General features: G+C 39.7%; 2 protein-coding genes across 4 annotated transcripts; one reads left to right on the top strand and one right to left on the bottom strand.

Moving 5' to 3' along the window:
- Positions 1–718: 718 nt before the first annotated feature.
- On the bottom strand, positions 719–12,897 carry LOC104550803 (cytochrome b-c1 complex subunit 2, mitochondrial). Its single transcript, XM_061991876.1, has 14 exons — positions 12,751–12,897; positions 11,150–11,242; positions 10,876–11,025; positions 9,576–9,640; positions 8,616–8,672; positions 7,861–7,985; positions 6,346–6,443; positions 5,915–5,972; positions 5,654–5,749; positions 4,600–4,799; positions 4,219–4,299; positions 3,579–3,655; positions 1,772–1,925; positions 719–961 (listed from the first exon to the last, which is right to left on the bottom strand). The coding sequence occupies exons 1-14, from the start codon at positions 12,784–12,786 to the stop codon at positions 878–880; spliced, it is 1,374 nt and encodes a 457-aa protein (XP_061847860.1). The 5' UTR covers positions 12,787–12,897; the 3' UTR covers positions 719–877.
- Positions 12,898–12,984: 87 nt separating this feature from the next.
- On the top strand, positions 12,985–24,844 carry CRYM (crystallin mu). Of its 3 annotated transcripts, XM_061991877.1 has the most exons (9): positions 12,985–13,313; positions 13,473–13,672; positions 13,991–14,141; positions 14,997–15,059; positions 17,148–17,249; positions 18,208–18,391; positions 20,520–20,641; positions 21,522–21,606; positions 22,263–24,844. In XM_061991877.1, exons 2-9 carry the CDS (start codon positions 13,500–13,502, stop codon positions 22,325–22,327), a joined length of 945 nt encoding a protein of 314 aa, XP_061847861.1. In that variant the 5' UTR covers positions 12,985–13,313; positions 13,473–13,499; the 3' UTR covers positions 22,328–24,844. The 3 variants fall into 3 exon arrangements, with proteins under 3 accessions (XP_061847861.1, XP_061847863.1, XP_061847864.1); XM_061991879.1 differs by lacking the exon at positions 13,473–13,672; XM_061991880.1 differs by lacking the exons at positions 12,985–13,313; positions 13,473–13,672 and adding an exon at positions 13,730–13,876.
- Positions 24,845–25,607: the final 763 nt, after the last annotated feature.

Genomic DNA, 25,607 nt, shown 5'->3' with positions numbered 1-25,607 from the left:
GACAATGGCTGTTGATGCAGTACTTTATAATGATGTTGATACACTGTTAGCCATTCTTTATACTGGGCTCTGGAAAACAATTAGACGACTTCCTCTTTCTCCTGCACTTCTGTATCTAGTAGCTCCTATCTGGAAGACTTTGCTTTGTTTCAGAATAGCTAGAAATTTGACTTTTCCAAAATACATATTTCTGAAGTTGTATCCATTTTATACATGCCTAGACTTGTAAAACATCTAAATGTCTCAAGATACTGTAAATTAAATATTAGCTATATAAAACGGTTTTGGCAATGCCCTGCCTTCCCTTAAAGAAGTCTATCAATACTGCTTGTGGAGAAGACATTCAGACAGACAAGCGGTTGCAATTAGCAGTGGCAAGCCCTAAAGTCTAATAGATACATCTTTGTTTGAAGGTAAGTTTCTTCATTTATTTGATATAAGGGTAGTGGAGATAAGTTTATCAAGAACTATTCCTGAACATACAAGAATCCATGGACAGCTAGTGGCAACTACAGCAATTGTTTGCATCAGTGATCATTTTTGATATCTGATTCTTACATCAACTAAAAGTCACCTTATTTTCTCACTGTAGTTTTACCTTCAGTGTACAGAGCCAGGCTTAGTAGATGATTTCTAAAGGTCCTTTCCAACCCCTACCATTCTATGATTGTATGATATTTTAGATACCATTTTCAGTGGAAAAAAACTCAACACAAAATGTATGAACTCAGCACTTTATTTGATGAGTGCAAGCCTACAATTACTCCACATTAATTTTTTGAAAGAACTGAATTCATAAATAACAAGTTAGTAATTTATTTAGAACATAGTGACTTAGAGCTCAGGTCCATATTGAATCTCCATCCCAGTTTCGTTTTTACAGCTCATCAAGAAAAGGAGTATTTCCCAAATCCCCACTAGCTGCCATTGTTTTCTTTCCATTGACAAACTTCTTTGCAGCCTGAAAATAAATCAGAAAGATGGATATAAGGAAATATTCACTACAGTTTATCTTGCTGCTTATAGCCTCTGCTTCAAGTTATTAAAACAACAAACCTCAACATTACTATAGTACCTCATCAAGTAACTAATTTTCTTTTTGCTTGTCTAAGCTTACTTGCTTCTAATCCAGCTCCTCATTACTTCATCTTCTAAACAGAAATGGCAGAATGACAGTTGGATATAGAAGGCAAAAACTCTGTGAAAATGGTTATTACTACAATAATTATTATACCACAAGATACAGTCTTTACTACTAAAACTATTGGCAGTTGCTACTGCAACACAAATTAGTGATGACTGTGACAATAAGCTTTCTATCTTAGAATTTCTCTTTTTGATAGATTTATGTATCAACTTTGCTTCGACTATAAGCAACAAAATATGTGGTAGCAATGCAGTTATGTCCATTTATCATATCCTAAAAGCCTTGACACAGAAGTGCCTGCACTGGAACTAATACTAAGTTTTCCATGAATACTAGTTGGCAGATTTGGTAAATTTAAGTGAAGTAGATGAGAATTTCCCATATTCTCAGCTACACTAGTTTTACAGTGTATTGGATTTAAACATGAAATTGTAATTCTGTTAAAAGAGTAAGAAGTAGATAGATATCTATCAAAGGACAGATAGCTGGGATTTGTAAATTAAGTCTTTTTTTTTAAGGGTAGTATATGTGCGTGTTTAGAATCACACACATGAACATCAATTTTGTATTAAAAAACCTGACACAGTGATTAAGGAAGACTTGTAGATACCAACACATACTTACATTCACAACATCAGCAGTGGCCACAGAGTCAATTTTTTGAGCAACCACAGATGGGGATGAGTGTGTGCCAGAAACCAACGACTCAGAGCCAATTTCATTCAGCAACCCTTCTGCAGTCTCCACTGACATCAAATAGGTGGCTTTCAGCTGATTTCTGCCATCAAACAAAGCATTAAGAGAGAGTGAGCATGTAAGCCCTGTTATTACCTGCCTCACCACCAGTGCAATGAGACTGTGGTGCCTTTCAAAGTTTTCAAGCTTCCTCTCTATTTTAAAAAGTTTTCAGGTATGGAAGGGTTCTGTAGTTAGGAAACAGGCACCACAAATAGTCCAAGCATGAAAAAGACAGGGTACTTGAACACCTACTGCCTTGGAATGATTAGCTACCCCACAGTCGGAAAAATCTCTAGCTTAGAATGTGTTTCTGCTTGAAGTAACTAAATGCAGGTACTCCAGGAATTAGACAAAAATAATGTACCAAGTCTATAAATTAGGTTTAAAATTGATTACAGTTTCTCATCAGGAATAGACGTATACAGAGCAATTTTGTTCTAAGCAATAAAGAAGTAATTAATGTAAATGATTAGGCTCCTTGTGCAATAGTTCCATGTTCTGTTAAAAGCAGGTTTATAGTGTTTTTCCCACTTCATGCAGTCTCACTGCTACATGGGAAAACCTTATTTTTATAAGCTATTCCTTCAATTCTTTTTCTAAAAAGACAAAATGGCAAGAAATGGTTTCTTCCAGTACAATGTGATTAAGTAGCTTGATATTTTTTGACTGAATTGCAGGACTCTGCAGGTATCACTCACCCTTAATTTGGGGTTTGTGGTGTTTTGTTTAAAGGAAAAGGAGTAATAAAGAAAACATATGAAGCCATTCCAGAAGGAAAACTCTGCCCCTAAAAGGCCACAGCACTGTAACTCCCTAATACAAGGCAGCTTCATTACAAAAGCAAACCAAACCAAACCAACTCCAACAAATAACTCCAACAAACCAAAACCAATACAGAAAACTAATAATGCCAAATATAAAGATCCAGAATTCACCATTTAGCTACCAGTGACTAAGGCACAACCAATCATGTGTAGGTTATTATGATATGCAACAGATCATATTTTAATGCTGCTACTTGAGTCAATCTGTACTATATTGTATTGCACAACTACAGTTTTAGGGGCTTGGTGCAGTTTAACACTACTTGGAGATCACCAACTGATGTCCAGAGCCCTCCTCTAAAACTTTGTTGGTGTTACTGCATTTCATATAGTAATTTCCCCCCCCCCCCGCCCCCATCTCAGATATTCCTAGTGGCATGAATTTTGAGCTCTTGGATGTAACCCTTTACATTTGCCTCATTACTACCGTTCTTTGAAGACGAAGAAGATTGTTTATCGTAATTGTTTTGGGAATTGCTGCAGTGCAATTCTAAAGGGAATTACTTAAATAATGCAATTTAGCATTCTAATTTAAATACATCTTAGTACTACTGAGTATGATTAAAATGACAGCATCTGCTGATGCTTGCCAATTTCTTAATATTGAAACAGTTTACAGAAAACATTAACACTTAGCTAACAAGTTTTTATGAAGAAGTACCACTAGCAGAGAATCAGTATGCCCTTTGAAAAACAGAGTGTTTGTTGACAGTGCTTCATTTTTAACACAGGAAAGTGAGCATTTCCCATGGAAATCATTACAGGACAACAATAAGCTTTGCTGTACAGAACAGTCTAAATGTCTGACAAGTAACTACATGTTAAGGAACTTTCTTGACAACACACAAGACAGCTCTTTACACACTTACTTGGCTCTTGTGACATCCTGATCAGTGACACTGCCCTGAGCAACTGCCTTTATCTGGTTCAAAGCAGCTTTAATGACCTGAGGAAAATGGAATAATTTAAGAGTTCTTCCCATATTAAATTTCAACACGTTATTTCTATTATATCTTAGAAACTTAAGGGGAGACTAGTTGACGATGTTATAATTGTTTGCCTGAACTCAATTCTGAACAACTTTGTAACAAAACTAAAACCACTCTTAACAAATGCCCAAGTGAGACCCCAAAACCAATTGCAACACCACATTCATTTGTACAGTTTCATCATTTTTCATGAGAGACTTCAGTTCTGCCAGCTTCAAGAGCCAGCATGTTTCTCATTACATACTTAGGCTTGCACATGTATGTCAGCAACTGCAGTCCATACTTCAAGGACTGAAATTTACTATTTACTGTTTTACTATCTCTATTTTGTGTTGGGTGTTTGTATTTCCCAGAAAACGAGTCTTATTCCCAGCTTAGAGTTATGTCATAACTGAATGTGCACCATTATACAAGAAACCAGATTAATTGACTTTGTTTAGTTGAATCAGTCACTATCTCAAATCAAGACATTGGTTGGAAGGTTCCATTGCTCATACTTAATTTCTAATCAGAAACTTACCTCTCCAGCATTTGGAGCCTGGGATATGGTATAAATCCCAAAGAGCCCAGAATCAGAGTAATTAACATTAAATGCAGAAACCTGCAAAACAAACATTACCATCAACCATTTCAAATATCAGAACAATTCAGCATCAAGCATAGGAAAACAGTTGGACTCGGTGATCTTAAAGGTGTTTTCCAACCTAAATAATTCCATGATTTAAAATACTGTAATTCAGGAAGCTAAACTCCACTTGTGCAGAGGAAAGATCAGATTGGAAGGCCTTCTCTGAAATATTTGGCAAGAATGAACTAAGATCCTAGCTGGAGGCAATAAGCCCTCAAAGGATAATATGCATTCTACTTAAAATATTAGAGTACAGTAACCCTTTGAACTTACATCAAATGGCTGGGTAGTTGCTTTAGCAATACCCTGGGACAATTTGCTGGTAACATTGCTTCCCCTTTTGATAAGGGGTCCAGCACCTAAAACATGCTGAAGGACACTGAAGGCATTCGCTTCTGCACTCCCAACAGCAGCTCCTTCTGTTACAATAGCAGCATGGACAAGGCTATCACCATTCTGTTCTCTGATTTCTCCTAAAAATACAACAACAGAACAAAAGGTAATGCAGTATTCAGTTGGAAAGTACTGTACATACGGAGGTATGGAAAGGTTAATTTCATGAGGGAGAAGCCAGGGTGTGTAGTTATTGCACATCACCTCAGGAAGGCAGCAAAAGCTGTTAGTAGGCTGTAGGTCATTTTTAAATGTTCTTTCTGTTAACATATTTTCTTGCCAGCACAAACCCACATAGCTTACTGTCTTATTTGAACCTGACCCTAAACCATACACAGCATATGATAGACAAAGCTCAGTGAGCACCCAGATAACAGATATCCAGAAGAGTAGCATAACTGCTGCTTATAATACTACTTATTCTCTTTTATAGAAACTCCAGTCAAATATTGTATGTTAGAAACCTTTTTTTTTTGTCCCCCATCTGTTTATAGAGTGATCCAATAATCCAACTGAAGAACAGCTATTGTTATTCATACAAGATACTGCTCTGAAAGAGCTAAGCATTGTTTTGTCTTTTATGAAAGCCTTACCACACTCTTAACAGATGTTCCCTGATAAGAATGCCTACCACCACTTCTAGACAGTCCTTAATCAACTCTTAAGGGAATCTTCCCCAAAATGCCAAAAGAAACCACATGCCAGCTTGTTTTTCACTTTATGGAACAAATGATCTTGCAGGTAAACCTTCGTTGGAGATATAGGTTCAGTTTTATCCCAGAACTTTCCACAATGGGGAATAATCCTCTGCTTATTTAGATGGGTGATGCCTCTGAACTGTCACTTCTCATGTACAGCATTTAGTACAACATACAGTTTTCAGTTGCAACTTTGAATACTACTACATTTATAACAGACAGAAACCCCTACTTACCCCCTCGATACACAGCCTTTGCACTAGAAATACCAGCTCCACTTCGGATATTCAGGAAGTGCTCTGCAACTTGCTTTAAGTCAGAGTGCTTTACACCTGCAATACAATAGTTATTGCAAGTAATCTAATGGCTTGGAAAAGCAACAGCAGTTATATAAATGTGGTTTAAGTGCACCATAACAGTTTACTTCTACAGACAAGTCAAATTTTTACAGTAGTTTTCCCTTATGAATTGTGATGCCCATTAAAGAATATACACACCTATTCCTACAAGAGCCATTCTTGCACTGGTGAAATTGTTCTGTACAAAATGGTGAAGCTGCAACAGAAAATTCACATTTTAGGGTATTTTGTAAAAAGAACAAACACGGCAAGTGTTTGATATCCCTTCTTCAGCCTTATACTTCTTATTGCAGCAAGCTCCGATGCTTCCAAAAGGAAGAACAGCATTTTCTGCATTCTCCTTACAATCAACATCAACAGAAAGCCACGGACATGAACCACCTAAGTGTGAACACAAATCCTGTACTCAATACTAAAAGCTGCACAGAAATAAAATTGTTTTAACACCAAACTAATGAGACAGTAAATACTGACTGTGTATTTACTAAATCAATTTTCTCTCTCAAGCCTCAGCATCTATCCTTGATAAAGAAACTGAAACAGACATAACAAATCACAAATAATCCTACCTGCTCAGAAGTAATTTTCCCAATTGTGTAATCTGGACAATATAATGGGTTTGCCAGAGCATTCTTGTAAGCTGCAGCATGCAGGTTTTCCAGCACTCCTAAGAGGAACAAAGTTGCAGTGATGATGATTAAGAACCACTTTTAATGACAGTTACAAATTAAGCTAAATGTTACTCCAGTGAAATAGAGCTGTGGACTATTTTAAGGGCCACAATATCTGCAACGGCAGGTCTGCAATAATTCAGTACAGATGGAAGTTTCATTCACATCCTCAGGCAACAAAATCTGGTCTGAAGGCTTCTATTCTTTTGTCATTTATTTAAAAAAAAAAACAAACAACCAAAAACCACACCAATTTTTGGCCTCAACAGCAAGCTACAAATTTTTGTTTGTGGGAAGGGGAGCAGTAGAAAACAGTAACAAACCCCAACATCCTTTTAGTCAGCTTCAGAATCATCATCTTCACTGTAAGCATCTCTTAAGCTTAAGAAAGAACAGGCTGTTTATAATACCATTTGTATTTTTGTGAGATGCTTCCTCTATCTCCCTACTCAGATGAAGTAAGCTAGTGCCTTCAATTCTCATTATTTTTTTCTTGCATCCAACTGCATTTGACTCATTCCTGTTCTGTTCTCTTTGTATTTGTTAATACTCTTTTCTCAAGAGGATTACATTCCTTTCTTCGCAGTTCTGTTTCTGAACATAATTGTAACTGAAAATTGTAAATAATTACGAAACCAGTCTGTAGTTGATACAAGTTTAAAAAACAAATATTATTCTCAATTCTGATTTAAAGAAACCAAATCAGTAGCACTTCAATATAAGCCAGAGACTTTCCAAAGCCCTACATTATGTTGTCACCTTTAATGGCTTATGAAGGTGAGCACACTGCATGGAGTAGCACATATGATGTTTATTGCATAGAACTTAAATGACTAGAGTTAACACAAGATATATTGGAATAGGCTTGGTTTGGCTGAGGCTTTGTGTTTGCTCTTACTTTTTTTTAAAAAGACCAACCCTATAAATATAAATGTATAACCCTAAAGCTGCAATCCATTTTTAATGTAATGAAAATATGTTTTTATACCAAAATAACCATACAAATTCAAGAAGTCTTTTGTAGAATACTCTTTACACAATGATGAGTAATACCTAAATATTGTTTTCAGAACACAAGCTGCTGCAAACATACTGTGAACAACAGTAATAACTTGCACATTCTTTGGTTCTACATAAAAATTATTTAAAAGGTAAAATGGAAACTCTCTAGTAGAATGGCATAAGCTGTGTTTACCATGTTACCTGCTAAATGTTATGCATGAGGTGGAAAAACTTCTGTATTTATAAAAAACAATGTTCTGTAACAACAGAAAGATTATACCTTTCAATGGGGAAAAGATGAAAAGGTAAATGGTCACATGACAGAGTGAAAAGGAAACTTTTTTATTCCCAGTTTTTACTTTTGAAGAAACTCCCATGAAGCCATAGCAGTGGATCAGAGAATACACTTACCAACTTGAGGATTCTGAAATGCAATTGCTTTGTCAACTTTTAGTTGTGGCTGAAGATCACTTACTTCCCATGGTCTGAACTCTGGTGCTGTGGTGACATTAAGAAGGTATTCCATTACTGTATCACTAGATAAAAAAGTTACAAAGGCATTAAACGCAAGAGAAGTAGAATGCATTTCTTCTGAAGTTGAAAGGAATTCAAACTAATCTGTAAGAAACACATTAACAACAAAATATATCACTCAAGTCAGAATAGTTATTAGCAGTCCTGTACAAAGCATGAGAATTCAACTTCAGTTCTGTAGCATTCATATGCTCAGCAAGAGGATACCAAAGCTAAATATTAATATACAGAATCTTAAGGGCTGGAAGGGACCTCAAAAGATCATCCAGTCCAACCCCCCTGCCAGAGCAGGACCACCTGGAGTAGGTTACACAGGAACTTGTCTGGGTGGGTTTTGAACGTCTCTAGAGATGTAGACTCCACAATCCATCTGGGCAGCCTGTTCCAGTGTACCCTCACAGTGAAGAAATTTTTCCTTGTGTTTCTTTGGAACCTCTTGTGTTCCAGCTTGTATCCATTGCCCATTGTCCTATCACCGGACATCACTGAGAACAGCCTGGCTCCATCGTATTGATTTATTACAAAAACCTGAAAATCAGTATTACTCCTACCCTGTAAAATGATAAGTCTCTACTACAGAAGAGTTTGGAAAGAATGCAGTAATTCCATTTAGAGTGTGTCTAGTTACTTACACATAGTCACGCAGGCACTCAACAGAGTAAGTCATTTTCTCTCTTGTTGAGTACACGCTAAAGGAGAAAAAATATAAAATTGATTTCAGCAGAGATTTTCACACATGTTCCCCGTTGACTGAATTCCTCAGCAACATACATACTCTAGTATCTAGTTAACCTTAAATCTGTTTGGGATGACTGTTTAAAGGATTGATAATACACATATAGCAAAACCAGACAAAACTAAAGCTATCTGAAGTACTCAAATAACGATGAGAGTCTTGTGATCCTCAGAATTTAAGATGCCATGATAATTCATGGGGAAACAACAAATAAGGCTGAATAGCAAAATCAGAAGAAAAATGTGTAGATATATTAAACAAGGCAATTTAGAAATTACTCTCTTTGGGCAGAAACCATAGCTGATCTTTTCCACATGTGCTTCAACACCTTTGTGAATAACAGGAACTGAAAAGTGTAGAGTACTTTAACCAAATTCTGTATCAAACAAACTTAGTGGATGATTTCAAGACACACTGCATGAAAAGAGGCACAGTGACATCCCTCTTTTATTTCTCTTAGGCTTGTTTTCTAAGCTTTAAACTTTCAAATCACAAAAGTCATCTACTGTCTGAATTGCTCCCCAACTGCAGTATGATGAGTGGTATCTATTCACAAAACATGGAGAAAGAAAAAGATATACTTCAGGAAATTTGATCTTGAAGCCTGAGAAGAAAAAACATTAAGCTTTCTGGACAAATTATATTTCTTTAAGGTACACAACATTTATATTTTGTTAACTGAAAGGTGTTTTTAAAGTACAAAAATGCTCCTTGTCAATGTTTACTATTCAAGTACCATTATCACACTGAGCTCATCCACCTACATACTGTTGTGCTTATTGTTTTAAGTTTCCTTTAGTCATATAGCTTGTTTGCATCTTACCAAGACAGATGACCTTTATATGTGGTTACAAACCTTAGGCTGCCCCCAACAGCTTCAATGCCACGAGTAATCCGGAAAGAAGATGCTCCTTTAGTGGTCTATTTTAAAAATAAGGGGAGGAAAAAAAAGGCAAAAAAATGAGTTAAAATTCTAGCTATTTTAAGAACAGCTTTGCCTGAGGTTGTTCAGTGCTCAGGCAATGTTGAAACAGAACCTGTTTATTCAGTTCTACAGAAACCATTTTGAAAAGGTGAGCCAGCTTACTGCATCCCTACTCCTGATCATTTCTATCATCTTCTCTGATTTTCCACTGTTAATTGCTCACATACTTGCTCCCAGGCTCCATTCTAGAATGATCCACATTTGCTTGAACATTTAATAGGATTCTTTAAATTAGATAAGCTTGACAAAAGCAGGGCAAGGAATGCCTACACATACTATTATGCTGACAGCTGCCTGAGGAAAGTAACTTCAGGCAGCAGGTGAGAAGGAGGTAATAAGCTGCTGGGATGTCATTTTTCTTTTGGCCTGAAATCAATGTGGATTGAACCCATACAGCAGCAGCAAAGACATGTCAGGGGCCTATGAGCAATGGCTGTCAAAGCCTGGCTGGTGTGTGAGAGAGGCCATGATTCCATCTGCAGCTAGAGACAGACAGCAAGTGAGATAAACAAGAGGAAGAGCCACAGCTGGTGAAGCCCATGGGACATGTAGCCCAGCGTTCACCTGACACTGGCAACAGAAAAGGCTGTTTAAATATAATACCCAACAACCCATTCAGTAGTATTCCTGCAGTACCTAGAGTTCTTCCTACAAGCAACTGTTTAAGGACTTGCTGCAAATGAATTTGACTGATTCTTTTTTGAACCTGCTGATATTCATCTGCCCCCACAGCATCTTGTATAGCTGAAGCTAGACTTAGAACAGGAAGGGAAAACAGGGAGCTTCAAGTATCTGTGATGGAAAAAGTAGGAAAAACTATTCATAAATGTTACACAAACACACAAAAATGAGTCTGAATCAGCAGCCCAAAATCACATGTACTGCAGCTTAAATAAAACAAGCTAAGTGCACAGCTTGATATAGATATATTATACATACAATTTAAGACACCACTGGATATGATCATTCTAAATAAATATCACTTCCTGTCTTCCATGAAGTAATTAATTTCTTGTGTACTTCAACCACGTAACCAAGAATCAAAATACATTGTTTTCTCCTTTAAGAGATCTCTTACATTAGATTTTACTATATCGTTTCTTTTTGTAATCATAAACCTTCCACTATTTCACCTACCGTCAACATCACAACACAGGGAATAAGCACCTACCAAATTAGATGCAAGACGAAGCAAGTGAGCAGTTCCCAGGTTACTTGTGGTCTCATATCTGCTGCCTGCCTTAATAAACACACCGATTCTTGAAGCTGGAGAAAAGTTCTCCAGAGATGCAATAATTAAACCATTTGGTAATTTTGTGATCTGTAATAAAAAGGAAAAAATCACTTTAATCATCTACTGGAAACATCATCAGAGTTCTGCTCTGAGTGTGTTTTTAAAAAATAAATAAAAAGGAGAGAGGAAAAACCCCAGAATCCACACTGACCTCAAGATCCTGAGACTCTGGAGACAGTTTCACTCGCTCTGCAGTTTTTGAGGGCGCAACTTTAGGAGCTACTTTAAGTGAGTACAGTCTCTTCTAAAGGAGAAAGCATAAGAGATTTCCTGAATTAGTTCATCACGTGTTCCATTACATACTGAAAAAGCAACTAATTTTAAGGTAAAGTAGAAACACAATAAACAACTTCAAGTCACTGAGTGAAAACAGTGATTTCATTGTAATTCCTCTGACAGTTTTTTACATCACTCTTGGAACCTGTGCAATGACTTACATGAGGTCTCTGGAAGGTCCAGAAACAGTGCTGTAAGAAAGGGTTTCTTCCCCCTCTCTTTGCTGTTGTACAGTGGGAATCCCTATGGATACAATATAGTCTGTAACGCCACTGTATAGCAATTAACAAATCGCTGCAGCAATCCACATACAAAAGACAATTTTATAATATATTAGCTGTTGGCAATTCAACTCCTCCAAAATCACCTCTCAGAACATCAACTGACCTATGCTGACTGCTGCAAAGACAGCACCTAGGCAAGCCCCCAAACCTCACAGTAACAACCAGAAGCACACTTTCAAATTGAAGGGGTGAATATTGCAAGAGCCTTCCCTTCAGTAGCTGGCAAAGAAATGCCATGACTGTTGGTTTTGAACCTAAAACGTTATTCTCTTCAGTCCTTCTGGGAAATTTATTATACTTGTAAAATAAATTCATTTATTACTGTTCACATTGAAACCATAACTTCATTCTCACACAGCTCAAAGTAAAAACTGAGTGTCAGAAACTATTGCATACAGTTGTCATATCAATGATGCTTTGCCACAGACTGCTCAATGTATGTAGAGGAAAACCTTTTTTCTTCCCCCACCGCAAATCTGGTAAGACATCTAATTTTAAGCTCTAAGCCTACTTAGTCATGAATTTCTAGTGCATATCTAAAATTGACTTACAGACACACTGTGACTCAGAAATCATTCGCCAACCTACTTGCATATATGTCTAGGGGAGACCTAACACAAGTTACATCCCAGCTATCCATCAGCTCAACAATATTTTTTGCAGCAGAACAAGCTCTTTGCACCCTCCACGCACTGGGGACAAGCCGAGCCTCACTCGCCAAGGGCACCACTTTGCCACAAGCAGCTGAAGTCTGCCCAGCGAAAAAAAGATCTCCTGAGAGACGCCACCTCCCCTCTCTCCGGCCACATGGGCAGCCCTACCTCGTCGGGAGGGAGAGGGAGAAGGGATGACCCCTCCGGGAGAGGCCTCGGCTCATGACCCCGAGGCGGCCCGCATCCCAGGAGCTCCCACCTCGGGCCCGGTCCGCGGCCTGCCTGACCTTCAGCCCCACCGCGCCGCTCCGCCACCCGCTCAGCCGGCTCGATCCCGGCCGTGTCGTCCCCCACGCCCCTCGCTGACAGCCCCACGGGCACGGACGCTGCCCGCTCGCTCACTCGCCCGCCAGCCCGGATCGCCGCCGCACGGCTGCTTAAGGTCAAGCCTACCCGCAGCCGCCAAGGCCTGAACACTTGCTGTCGCCACTGCCTACGCCTCTGCCCCACCGCGCACAACCGCTCCACATCGCCCTCACCGAAAGGGAACGCGCGACCACTGGGAATCCCTTCATCCTTCCGCGCCCCTCAGCTCGGCCCCGGCAAGAAGATGGCTGTCCCGGAGGAGGACTCCACCTTCCCAGCACACCCTGCGCCGCCTCGGCTTTCTAGCGAGCGAACGCCCCAACTCGACTGCTCCCGCTCAGACTGTCGCCCCGGGGATAGAGCGGCACCTCGCGGGCTTCCCGGGCGGCCAGGCGAACGCGCAGAGTGGCTCCGCCGCCCGGACACCCTCGGGGACGGCACGTTTGTCCCGGCCGTGCCCTCGGGCTGTGGAGAGCCGGGAATAAATCCCAGCGGGCCCGTGGCGGGACGCCCGCAGCCGCCTTCCCCCGCAGCCATGCCTGAGGGGGGTGACGGCGGCGACCGGCGCTGCCTGAGGGGACAGGCTGCTCCCGGGGCGTCGGAGCTCGCCTAGCGATTTAGGCGGGAGGAGCGTGTCCGCCGTGCCCGTGAGGGGAGCGCGGCGCGCAGGGACAGCGGGGACGCCGGGACTCCGGCGGCGTGGGCTGAAACGAGACCCCGGCGGCCCGCAGCGCGGGTGAGGGGTGAATCGGGACCCCGGCGGCGCGGTTATGGGTGTGGGTACGGGGTGGGCCGGGCCGCGGGCCGGGGCGGGGCCGCGGGGCGGGAGCGCCTCGCAGGGTATTTAGGGGCGGTGCGGGGATGCTGAGTCATATGTAGTGTTGGCTTTTTTTAGAGTGGTTGCATCTGACGAAAACTCGCCATGGGTTCCCCTGTGCCCGTCTTCATCGGCGCCGAGGAGGTGGAGAAGCACCTACACCGCGCCAGCCTCCTGCTCCCGGCGCTGGAGGCCGCTCTGGCCAACTTCTCGGCCGGCGCGGCCGGAGGCGTCGTGCAGCCCGTGCGCACCGTGGTGCCGGTGCACCGGCACGGCGGGTGAGGCGGGCAGCGGGGCTGCCTTCCCGGCGCCGGGGCAGGCAGGGTGACGGAGCCCCCGGGTGGGGGGACGGTGGGACAGTGCCGTCCGGTACTGCTGGACATCCCTGTAGGAGGGAGGAACGGGGGCGGGTAGCGGCAAGGCGGACCCCGGCCTGCGGCGGGGAAGGATCGTCATAGAAGGGATTAGAGCATCTGAAAAAGGTCTTTGATACAGTTACTGATTAACTGCTCAGTTAACGTTTGACGCTAAGCACTCCGGTGGCTGTAGGCTCCCATACTAAGGTACATAAGTAACGGCAGTAATTCTCTTACAAGGTTCCTGGGAGTCATGCCTGCTTACAGTGCTGTAGATGATGCTCTGACAACCAAGCTGGTGACTTTTTATGAGCACATGAAGGATTCCTCTGTCCCTTCTCACCAAGCTACCATCCTTTTGTTTGACCCGAGAAATGGTTCTTTAAAAGCTGTGAGTTGCTTGAGCATTCTTCTCTGTTCATGTTCTCTCAGTTTTTGCTTCTGATTCTTACAAGCTGGAACTGGTGCAAATTAGCTTGAATTTACCTACACCATTAATGAGGATGTCTTTGTGCCAAATGAGGATTTGTTCTAAAGCTTTATATCTCTCCTACATGTTAATCTGTACTTTGTCTACTCTTCACTGCCACTTGTGATGTGAAGGGAATCTGACTGCTCACAGGTTTGACTGGAAGAGAGAAATGATCAGCAAAAGTTTACCTTGCACTTTAAAGGAAAAGTAACTTTTCTGAATGACTTGATCTGGAACTATCTCAAGTTAAATCTAAAAAGGCTTAGTATTGGTATAACAGGGTATAATTGTTAACTCAGTTATACACAGCAACTAATACGTAGTTAGGCAGAAATACTCTGCTGTGTGTGATACATATTAAAGGAATTTCGTAGTTCTCTGTCATCCCTTTGTACAGACCAAGATGGTGTAGGACTGAACAACTTTCACTGATCTTAGTGGAGTGCAGAGTATTGCACTTCTGTTGATCTGTTCCCTGCATTGGAGGGCAAAGGCAGTGTGATGTATGAAGAGATGTGTGAGTTAGGGGTGGCTCCTCTCTGAGCAGTTTTCACTCCCTCTGTGCTGGTGGAATGACATGGGAAAACTGGACTAGACAGAGAATTGCCCCAGTTTAAATGTATGATTTTTGTATGGTTGCTATAATAGTAATTACTGATTTTATAGTTTTATCTATGCCCTGTAATAGCACATAATTCACAAATTGGATGAAAACGTTTGGTATTAACTCACAGTCTCAGTGTTTGTTTCAGTCTGTGTGAATTATCTTTAAAGGTCCTAGATGGCAGTGTCATTACAGCAAAACGAACAGCTGCAGTGTCTGCAATTGCCACCAAGGTATGTCTTCTGTTTCCTAAATCAGGGCAGATTTAGTGGTGTTATATATAAAATAACTAGAAGGAATGATGTAAATGACTTTCAATGTGTGTGAGTTTTCATCAAATACAGCTTTAAATTAGATTTATAATGTACGTACCTTCAGGGAGAACTTAAAGTTGGAGTTTTCTGTTTTGAGTGAGTCATGTCTGGCTTTAATACTTTGTGTGTGATTGAAGAAGGAATCTGAGCTCTACTTTTTGTATCTTGTTTTGCACACTGTTCTGGGAATTCACCAAGTCATCTTCTGTCATTTTCTTTCTTTTGTGTCTATTTTTAACATGCTGTTTTACATCTTTGGGTGCTATAGCTGTGTTGATAAACTTGATTTTGTCTGGATGTACACTTTCAGCTGTTGGACCAGGACAGATGGGTTGCCCTGGACCTGGAGAAAGAGGAAAAAGGCACATTTCCAGGGGGTAATGTGGATCCTCTTAGAGGATGCCCAGGACAGACGAATGACTTACCCAGAGGAGGCTGTCTATCAGTTTCTCTGTTGTCACCAGATGACTGTCCCTGGCTACAGCCATAAACTTCAATGTCTGAAAACAGATGAGGTGTATTTTGCTGTATGCTGATTTACATTTCAGTTGGAAAGTGTTGGGATTTAATTATTTTTAAAAGCTATATTTAGCTGAACTTCTAAGAGTGGGAAGAGAACAACTTGGCAGCCATTGCACAGTAGGGTTTTAGTCTTTACCTCCAAGGATGAGGCAATAAGAAGAGAGCTAGAGCTGAAAAATACTTTTGTTTTTCACCCATTAGCTTTGAATCAGAATGAAGGCTGATCTCACCACTTCCTTAGGGGCAGTCTTTATGCCAGTGTGACTATCCATGGCAATAGACCTAAAGTGATGTAAAATTGAAGAACCTGTCCCCAAGAGCTTCCCCTGAACCAAGGGACAGAACAGTTTACAATGGATCCCTCAGCCATGATGTTATGGGACCTCATTCATCTCAGCTGTTCTATACTTAGGCAATTCTGACAATTTTTACACAGTCAAGGCTTAGCTGGCCTCAAAGGAGCTTGACTGCTGAAAGGGCCTTCAAGATCAGATCCTTCGTTGTTCTCTGTTTGGGGAAATTGTCAGGAGTGTTTGAGTTTAGCTCATAGTTGTCATCTTGTCCTCTTTATGCCATTTACTTTTCAAAGACCTATGCTTTCATGCAAGGAACCTTTGAAATCAGTCCTTCAGAGTCTTTGAAAGGAACATTAAAAAGAGTTCTTGCTACTGAACAATGGAACCAATTAGATTTTTTTTTTTCCAATTTATTTGCAGCAGAATAAGCACTGAGAGCCTTGACAATTCCAAAGCTTTTTGTACAGAAGTGAGTGGCCACAACAATAAACAAGACACAAGGATAGCTGAGGGCTGGACTCCAGCAGCTTTCTCTTTCTCAGTGCCAAGTACTGATGAATCACAGGCAAAAACTAAATGAGGAAACCAAAAGCAACTGTGGAACTGAGTTTTAATATTTGTTCCTCAGAATCATCCCTGTTTTTACAATGCTTGATATGTATGTATTATGGCTCTTACAATGCCAAGGTATGCTTGTGGTATGATTTATGGCTTTAGTGAATAGAAAAAGAAGGTTTTGTGTGGGGCTACCAGGACCAATTTACCCACACAGCTACCACTTTCAGTACTGATAGCTTTTGGTATTATGAGCCATCTTTTCAGCCAGTGCAGGACATCAACACTATCATTTTACATTTAATCACATATGTGTAATACCTTACACTAATACTACAATGTGCATTGCCTCATGCTCTTGCATGTTAAGTCTGAATTTCAGGAGCTGGACAATTCAAACCAGAAATTAAGCCAACATGTACTTTGGTGTGATTGACACTAGCTTTTGCATTAAAAAAATAATATATATAGTGGTAATGTATAAACAGAAATCAATAGTAGGTTTTGCATAAAACTATTGATTGTTGTTTAAAAGGACTAAGGATACTGCTTTCTTTTGTAGTATTTTGATGTTTGACATATCTGTTAATATATTGTCCTTACATCTTTTCTTTTTACATTTGAAACTGTGTAGTTGTTAATGCCAGCTTTTGCAGAAGTGCTGTGCATTTTGGGAGCTGGTGTCCAAGCATACAGCCATTATGATATCTTCACAGAGCTGTTCACATTTAAAGAGGTAATGGACACATCTTAACAGGATACATTTATTTTTCTCTATTATGTTTCAGGAGCATTTTCTATAGATAAAGTTGAGATGGAGTTAACTTCCCCATAGCAGCCCTCAGAACTCTGTGCTTTGTGTTGTCAACTAGAGAGGTGTTGATAACACCCATGTTTTGGCTACTGCTGAGCAGTGCTAGCACAGCATCAAGGTTGTCTCTTCAACATTCTCCCCTTACCAGTAGTCTGGGGAAGGGCAAGATCTTGGGAGGGGATGTATCCAGGACAGCTGACCCAAACTGATTAAAGGGATATTCTGAACTGTATGATAGCCACTCAGCAATAAGCTTTTACTTTATTAAACTGCATTTATCTTGACTCAGCAAGTTTTTCTGTCTTATTGGGTTTTTTTCCTCATCCTTCCCAGCCCCTTTCTGCTGAGGAGGGAAGTGATAGGGTGGCTTGGTGGGCAGCTGATGTCCTGCCAAAGTCAACTCACCACAGAAATTAAGGGATTAATCATGTTTTGATTCCTTCTGCAAAATGGAAGGATACTCTGAACTGCTGTGGAGTCTCTTGCTCAAATGTTTGTCTTCAAAACAAACAAACAAAAAATGGTTTGGAAACAAAGTCCTATCAGATGGTTTTTCTCACTGAGAAAATCCTACTGTGTATGCCATAATTGGATAGGCTTTTCTATGACTTTCCCTTACAAATATTTCCAATAAATATATTAATCTTATAACTACAGCTCTACATGGGGCTGTTTTTCTGGCATCACAAATCAGTCATTCAAATGTAACTGGACCCACAAGAAATTCAGTCTCTTGTATGCAGAGAACATTAAAGGGGAACCCACCCCCCACCTTTGAGTTGTGTGTATTTACTGAAAGCTGAAGTCAAGTGTTCTGTTTCAGCAAGGAGAAATTCTGCAAGCCTAATCTGTTTGCCTTTTTCCTTGTTTTTCCTTGAAGATCAGGATATGGAATCACACCAAAGAGAAGGCAGTGAAGTTTGCTAATTCAGTTAATGGGCCAGTGCAGGTCTGCTCTTCTGCTCAGGAGGCAGTTACTGGGGCTGATGTCATTATAACAGTCACGATGGCAACAACACCAATTTTATTTGGAGAGTGGGTAAAACCAGGTGCCCATATCAATGGTATGCTACGTTCTTATTGTTTAAAGGAAACATGTATTACCATGTTGTTTAGCGTCAAGTGTTGTTGAAAAGTAGTATTCTCTGCTTCTCAGAATGGATGTTCTTTCTGTTTTGACTTTTCCCCTTTAGTGAGGCCCACTTTTCCCCACCTTGTGCTTTTGGTTGTCTGGAGACAGAATTCCTGCATATTCCAGCAGTAGATCTTTGCTAGAGCATAGAATATGCTTTTTATTTTCCCTAGTGGTGCATCATCTTTGCCACCATGTTGTCTCTATCCATTTAAATAATCCATACAAACACATTATTTCCAAAGTGATTGCTGCTCGCTGTAACGTTTCCCTGACAGTTGGCATCTTTTCTTCATCCAACTTGGTAAGCCCCTCTGTTTGTTCCTTTTTGGGATGATCACACTGATTTTTCTTTTTCTTTCTTTAAAAAAAAATAAACTTGAGGTAAGAAGGTCCAGTAACTGAGTTAAAAACTTCATCATTTGACCTCTAATAAGACTGAAGTTTGAGCTTTTTCTTTGACTTGCCTTGTAATGATGTTGCCACACTATTGCTTGGAGTCTCTAGACATGCTCACATTTGTTTGTTTTAATAATTGTGAGACTGGTTCAGTTGACCTTGGGCACTTCCCAAATACCATGGTAATAAGACAAAAGTGTCTTGTCCAAGGTGAATTTGAAAGAAAAGTCCCTCTTTCCAGCAGCATCCTACCAATTTTCATACTCAATTTAGTCCTTTGTTGTTGAATGTTGCTGTCTGGGTTATGTAATGGCATGGAAACCAGACATACAACCACAATCAATTAAGATCTACAGTTGTTGAGGTCACCCCCCCCCCCCCCTTTCCTTTCTTTGCCCCTTTTTTATCTCTGTTGAGGCATTTGTGATGTTTGAAAAGGCAACATGGAGTTTATTATCCCATAACAATTTGACACTTCTAAAAATTATTTTACTTCAGTATAACAATTCTGGTGGGGGATTTTTTTAGCCCCTAACAAATTGATAGTGGTCTTGGTATAAGTTAAACTCCTCAATTTGTTTTCAGTTTCCCCACATAACCAAAAATCCATAGTCTGTTCAACTTGTGCTACTTATAAGGTTACAAGGAAATAATTGAAAGCTGTGGGCTTAAAAATCCTAGTTAGTAACATTGAACCTTGTCTGCATGTGCAAGTCTTTGCTGCACAATATTTTGGTTCTCATCTATTCAGGATAATCGAGATTCTTCAAATCTGACTCTTTTTCATAGATGTATGATAAACACAATCTGAATCAAATAAAAAGGTTATAAAATTCAGGAAGAATTCTGAGGAAGAACAAAGGTACAAGAGATACGGTTAAAGGGAGACAAGTTTCTTATGCCTCAGCTACCCAGAGTCTGCTGACAAGGATATTCTACTGACTAAGAATTGTATGTTTTGGGGGTTGGGCTGTATTAGCTGTTAGCTAATTCTGTTTAACAGGAGTTTGTTACTTCTTATTTTTTAATTTGGCAGTTGCAGAAACAGGTTACTGTTTGCAGAAGAGTTGTAGTCTGTACAGACTTCAGATTATCTTCCTTATGTTGTGTCACCAAATGATCAAATTTATTCCAACAGTGCCTGTGTAGGCAGAGAATAATTACCACACCTGTTTATCAGTGTGATTTACAAAACTGCTGGCAGGGAATTTTGTTTTGTACCTCTATGTAGTTGCTGGTAACTTCACATTTCTTGTATAGATATGAGATGATGAAGGGCTAAGCACTGCTACTCCCTCTTCTCTTCTATACCAACATTATTTGGAGGAGCAGATTGACTGGTGTATTGAAGAGCTGAAAGCAGTGCCAGCAAAGAATGTTGCTTCTGCTTCCTGAAGAGTTTAATTCTTCAGCAGGTTTAAGTGCAAAGGCCAATTGATTCCAGTTGTTCTGACTGTGCTTATGGCCAGTGTGAGACTTTTGTCAGCAGCAGCATCTGCATGACTAGAGGTCAAGGATGTTGTGTATCTTAATGAGCTGTAATTTGAAGGGTTGGACAAAATGTTGTAGTGATATCAGTGGAAATTTAGAGAATTAGCACCTTGCAAATGTGTTTCTGAATTTAAGTGTTCATCTCAAGTTAATCAATTTTGTTACTGTAGCTGTTGGAGCAAGCAGGCCAGACTGGAGAGAACTGGATGATGAACTGATGAAGAATTCTGTTCTGTTTGTGGATTCCAGAGAGGCTGCTCTTACAGAATCAGGAGATGTTATATTGTCAGGGGTAAGACTTTCTTCAATCATGGACTTTATTTTTGTGGCAACGGTTTGTATTTGAAATGAGTTGGTACTGGTGATGTATTGCACAGAAACTTTCTAGAGCATCAAATGTAATTACCACTTTCCAGGCACAGGATGAAAAGTAAGTAGTTTCAAACAGATTCCTGTGTGTCTATGCCAAAACATAGAATCATAGAATGGTAGGGGTTGGAAAGGACCTTTAGAGATCAGCCATTATGTGACACTCTATCACAGTGGTGTGTTTTCAGCATTGATGTTTATGTTTGGTAGCAACAAACACAAACAAGGTTTTTGAAAGGCCTACATTGCCTGCAGTGTTTGGTAGCTATTTTAATATATTTTTTTAGTTGATTCATTCAAACCTGTAATTTTCTTTTCATAAGACTTCAGTGTGATTGACACACATCAGGCCTCTTGAGAATGGATGGCAGAATCCAAGCAGGCAGCTAGTGGTCTGCAGAGGCTCTTTTAGGTTTAGTGGAGTTTTTGTCTTGTAATGTTTTTGCAGAACAAGTATAATTTCCATTTTTGAGGCTTAACATAAGAGGTCCAGGTATTGCAAGGTGTGTGCAATCCCATGTGTTTTGTTGGATAAGTAACAGTCTATCCACTGTAAAAAAAAAACAGACTGAGGAAAGTCTGCCAACTGTTTGTTTTTTCTGGAAACTATTCCACTCTTCTATGACTTCTATCCAGGTTCTTTATTATTTGCCTGAATACTGATGTGCTTCACCATGGAAAAGAGTCTATTCTGAAACAGCAGAAGTGGAGAAGTTACTTGTTTTGAAGTCACTCAGAATAAAAGTTTTCTCAACATATGTATGGATATTATATTTTTGTATAAATATGTCTTTGTTTCACAGGCAGAGATTTTTGCTGAGCTGGGAGAGGTAGTGAAGGGAACAAAACCAGCCCTGCCTGAGAAAACAACAGTGTTTAAATCACTGGGTAAGAACAATCCCTCCTGTGTACAAGTCTGACAGAAAACAATGCCTTGTTATTTATTAGGTCCCCAATGCGTGGGAAAGCTGCTGATCATCTTCAAACTGCTGTGGCAAGTCACTGTCCATGAGAAACTAGCATGTAATTTGCATTTTCCCTTTTCTATTTCCCTTTTTATTTGTCTAGCAGAACTGATGTAATGAAAAGTGATAGGAAAGTAAACAAACAATAGGAAGAAATGCATTTTCCATTTCATGATTATTCAACACATGACTGCAGCATTTATTAATACAGCTCTGACCTGAATGCCTTGGAGTCTGTCTGACCTGCAGACAATGTGACAGTGTACTTGGGACTGGAGCTGTCTGGGGCAAAGTGTGAGCAGTGATGGATTACCATGCTCTGAGCTGCATGATGTGTCTGAAAGGGCCAAGTTGTGATATGAGCACTGAGAATTAAAGGAATTGAATTAATTTCACATAGCAAACTGAACAGTCACACAATGGCTATAAACTTTGACTGTAACACTGTAGGTGTTTGGGATGGGGAATGATTTCTTTTGCTGTCCAGTTAGATAATTTCTTGAGTCCTCTTGTTACTTTTCAAAGCTAATTTTTGTACAGTTGAAAGAATGTTTGAAGGTGATGTTAATTCTTTTTCAGGTATGGCAGTCGAAGACACAGTAGCAGCAAAATTTGTTTATGACTCGTGGTCAGCTGGCAACTAAAGAGAAGTCTACAATGCCAATGGGGCCAAGAAAATTGTTTGCACTTAGTTTCCTTGGATCTTTTGTTACAAGAAAAGTACCAATCATATCTGAATGAGGCACTTCTAGAACATTCAGGAATGAAAAATAACATTTCAGCTTTAGACTATTTTCTACAGTTTTCTAATGGCAAGTATTAGGTACCTGCAGTATTACTAATAAATATATCTTATGTAATGGCAAATCTTAGATGTTTGCAGTGATACTAATGAGGGTATTTTCACATATTTTTATATAATTCTGGAATCAATGCCTTTCTTCCCTGATTATTTATGTAGCAAAAGTCTGTAGGTAGATTTTGTGGTTTTAGAGAAGTAATTCATACTGGAACAAAATATGTGTTTGAAAAATGGATTGTGACATTGTATTTACCTATGATGGTACTTGAAATACGTTTGATGGTTTCAGTGCTATGCTGACTTAGTCTCTCCTGAGTAAACAACCCACCTCAGAATCCTGGACACTCCTTCTCTTCCAACTCAGACTGGATCTGGAAGTCACCATCCTTACTTTTACCCTCCACGATTCCCATTTTCTGCCCTCAGACCCAATGCTTCTTCATTTAAGAGCACTCTGCAGAATGACGATTTGTATAAATCATGATGCCTCCATACAGTTCTGTTTCTTTTTGTAAAAGACCTGACTCAGGAAGAGCTAGAATGCAAAAAATCAAGGCTAATATGTCCATTTTAACTGTGAGGAGACTATACTTAATACGTGTCTTAGCACACTTCTGAGTGGTATATTGCCACCTTTGTATTTCAAGGAGTCACACAAAATATGACCAGTAAAATGTGTTTTGCTGTAGCTTTATCTGTATTCTGTGGGGAGATATTGTTGTTAATCTCTGGTGTTTAAGTTCTTTTTCTAAGCTTATTGAGGATTGGAACTGTGCAAACCGATTCCAGTAGGATAAATTTCCAAGTGTACAGGCAAATATTTCTAGCTTGGCTGTACCATGGATCAAGTGGTAATTGTTTTTTTTTATCCCAGTGGGTATTTGCTGGGGCAGGGATTTCCATGATCTTTTCTTGGCAGAGGAACTCAGTGATCTACATAAAAAAAAGTTCCAGTTTTGTGCTGTTAAGCAACTGCCTTACAAAAAAGACTGAGCATCTGCTGAAAAATGGCTATTGCCTGGGAGACAATTTTTTTCTCAGGCTAGATGTATGCCTTACAAAATTTCATTTCTACTTATGTTTTATTTCATGCAGGTTATTGTTTCTTCACTCTGTGGAAGGATTAGGCGATGTTGTCATTCTATGTTGATACCAGTAGAATACAGAGGAGTTACAGGAAGGAGGTTCAGAAGCAGTTAGTATTAAAGACCCTGAAGGAGTATAAGTAAGTATAGAAGAGGTTAATGAGTACTGTGCAAGTGTGACATTAAAAAATACTCCAAATTACAAGTCAGGAGTAAACTAGTTGGAGAAAAAGTAGTAAGTGGCAGAGATTGTAGTTTGCAGAGTTATAGCATGAAAGAACATCAGACCAGTAAGTGAACAGAGCCAAGGGATGTGTTCATGTGGACAGAAATCTAACTGCATTATCTTGTTTATATCAGCAGAAAAAAACCCCAGAATCTTCGCTAAAAGCTTTTGCATTTTTAATTGTAGCAAAATTGCCCTTCTATTTTTGCACCTGTTTTTTCTTTTTTTGTCATTTTGGAAGTGTTCATAAACAGAGCTGTTGACTTAGCCTGTTACTTCAGTGACAGAGAACTCCAGTAGCTTGAGACAAAAAGCAGTCATCAATGTTCCATAATCTTTGAACTGTATGGAAACTTGCACTTACTACTTAGTACAATATTATACCAGTTCTGTGTAAAGCAAAGGTTGTAATTTGAAGTAAGTTAGTGTTTGGGAAGACAACAAATATGGTTTATTTTCACATGTACTCTTCTACAGACTATGCACTTTAAAAGTAGATGGAGCTAGTCCAAAAATCTTGGTGTGAAAACCCAACAATGTCCTCGGCTTTCACTGGAAATAGGAGGTTCTGGGAGCCTGGCTTCAGCATTGTACCTCATAATTCATGAAGAGAATTAGTATAATTTACTATGGGAACTGCTTGGATGCTATCTTTAGTTGTTTCTGAGAGAAAATAGCTTTAACTTCTGTATTTCTTCTGCATCTCTTACAAGTCAGTCTCAAGAAATTGTGTAACTTACATTTGTTAAAATTAGATAGACACTGATGTCTTTCTTTGACTTTCATTTTGTTGTCTGTTACTTTTGTTTTGGGTGGGTTTTGGGTTTGTGTGTTTTGGGTGTTTTTCTTTTTCTGAAGATAAAGAAGAAAGCATTCAAGTTGTTGCAGTGGCTACTCTCAGTAAATGTGATCACTGAATGTGTAGGGTAGAAAAATTGAGTATGTTCTGCTTTACTGTGCTACTCAGTTTTGGAGTCTTCATCCAATGCTACACATGTTGTCCTCTTGAGGTCTGTCCAGTGCAGAGCATTAAATCCTCAAGGAAGAAGAGTCTTGTACTTGGCTATGATCATGTGAAATATCAGGGTTTTATGATTTGGGTTTGGATTAGACTACAAGCTTGCACATGTGATACATAAACTGCCTTTAACTGTGCTGTGCACATGTTAGTGAGGAGTCAGATGTGGGATTCACTAATTTAAATACTCAAGTTACAAAAAACCTGAAGGAGTTGGTGAAAAAAAAATCCCAAACCAGCAAAGCCCATGAGTAGAAAACAAAGAAATGTGGGTGTTCCTTTTTACTGTTTTTTCACCACAATTATTCCCCATGGGTGCTTTATAGCAGAGGCCAATTTCCAGGACCACCCTGCAAGAAAAGACCTGCACTATTGCACTTTGTTTTGTTTAAATGGGTGTGTGTGTGTGTGTGTGTGTATATATATATATATATATATATATATATATATATATATATATATATATATATCAGGCTCAATTCAGTTGCCTGATAAGTGTTATGTAAGATGCCCTGAGGCCTTCAGTCTCTAGATGCTGTCCCAGAAGATCTTCACCACAGATCTTATAGCTCCATAGAGTTACTGGGGATACCAAAGGACCTACTGAAACATGCTGCATCCTTGTGACAACTGAGTCAGTTTATGCAGAGATCATCTGTGCTGTGATATCTGATCATCAGAAGCTGCAGCAGTGGGGCAGAATTAAAGATAAGTTTGCAGAGAGGATTTCAGTGCAGTTTAGAGATACTTGGGGCCTATCACACAACAGCTGAAGCAGTTCTGTAATAATGAC

Source organism: Colius striatus, chromosome 3 (assembly GCF_028858725.1).
Source record: "Colius striatus isolate bColStr4 chromosome 3, bColStr4.1.hap1, whole genome shotgun sequence".
NCBI lineage: Eukaryota > Metazoa > Chordata > Aves > Coliiformes > Coliidae > Colius > Colius striatus.
The sequence above is the reverse complement of the archived record's forward strand: the minus strand, read 5'-3'. Positions and strand labels throughout refer to the sequence as shown.

What these genes read in the sequence shown, in the direction of transcription:
- LOC104550803 (XM_061991876.1), bottom strand. Translation starts at nt 12,786, where the DNA reads ATGAAGGGATTCCCAGTGGTCGCGCGTTCCCTTTCG. An exon ending in GAGTGCCTGCGTGACTATGT is followed by an intron (nt 7,986 to 8,615) that starts GTAAGTAACTAG and finishes TTTTTTATCTAG; the next exon opens with TGATACAGTAATGGAATACC. An exon ending in CCACTGCTGATGTTGTGAAT is followed by an intron (nt 962 to 1,771) that starts GTAAGTATGTGT and finishes ATTTATTTTCAG; the next exon opens with GCTGCAAAGAAGTTTGTCAA.
- CRYM (XM_061991877.1), top strand. Translation starts at nt 13,500, where the DNA reads ATGGGTTCCCCTGTGCCCGTCTTCATCGGCGCCGAGGAGGTGGAGAAG. An exon ending in GAAATGGTTCTTTAAAAGCT is followed by an intron (nt 14,142 to 14,996) that starts GTGAGTTGCTTG and finishes TTATCTTTAAAG; the next exon opens with GTCCTAGATGGCAGTGTCAT. An exon ending in AGCTGTTCACATTTAAAGAG is followed by an intron (nt 17,250 to 18,207) that starts GTAATGGACACA and finishes TTTTCCTTGAAG; the next exon opens with ATCAGGATATGGAATCACAC.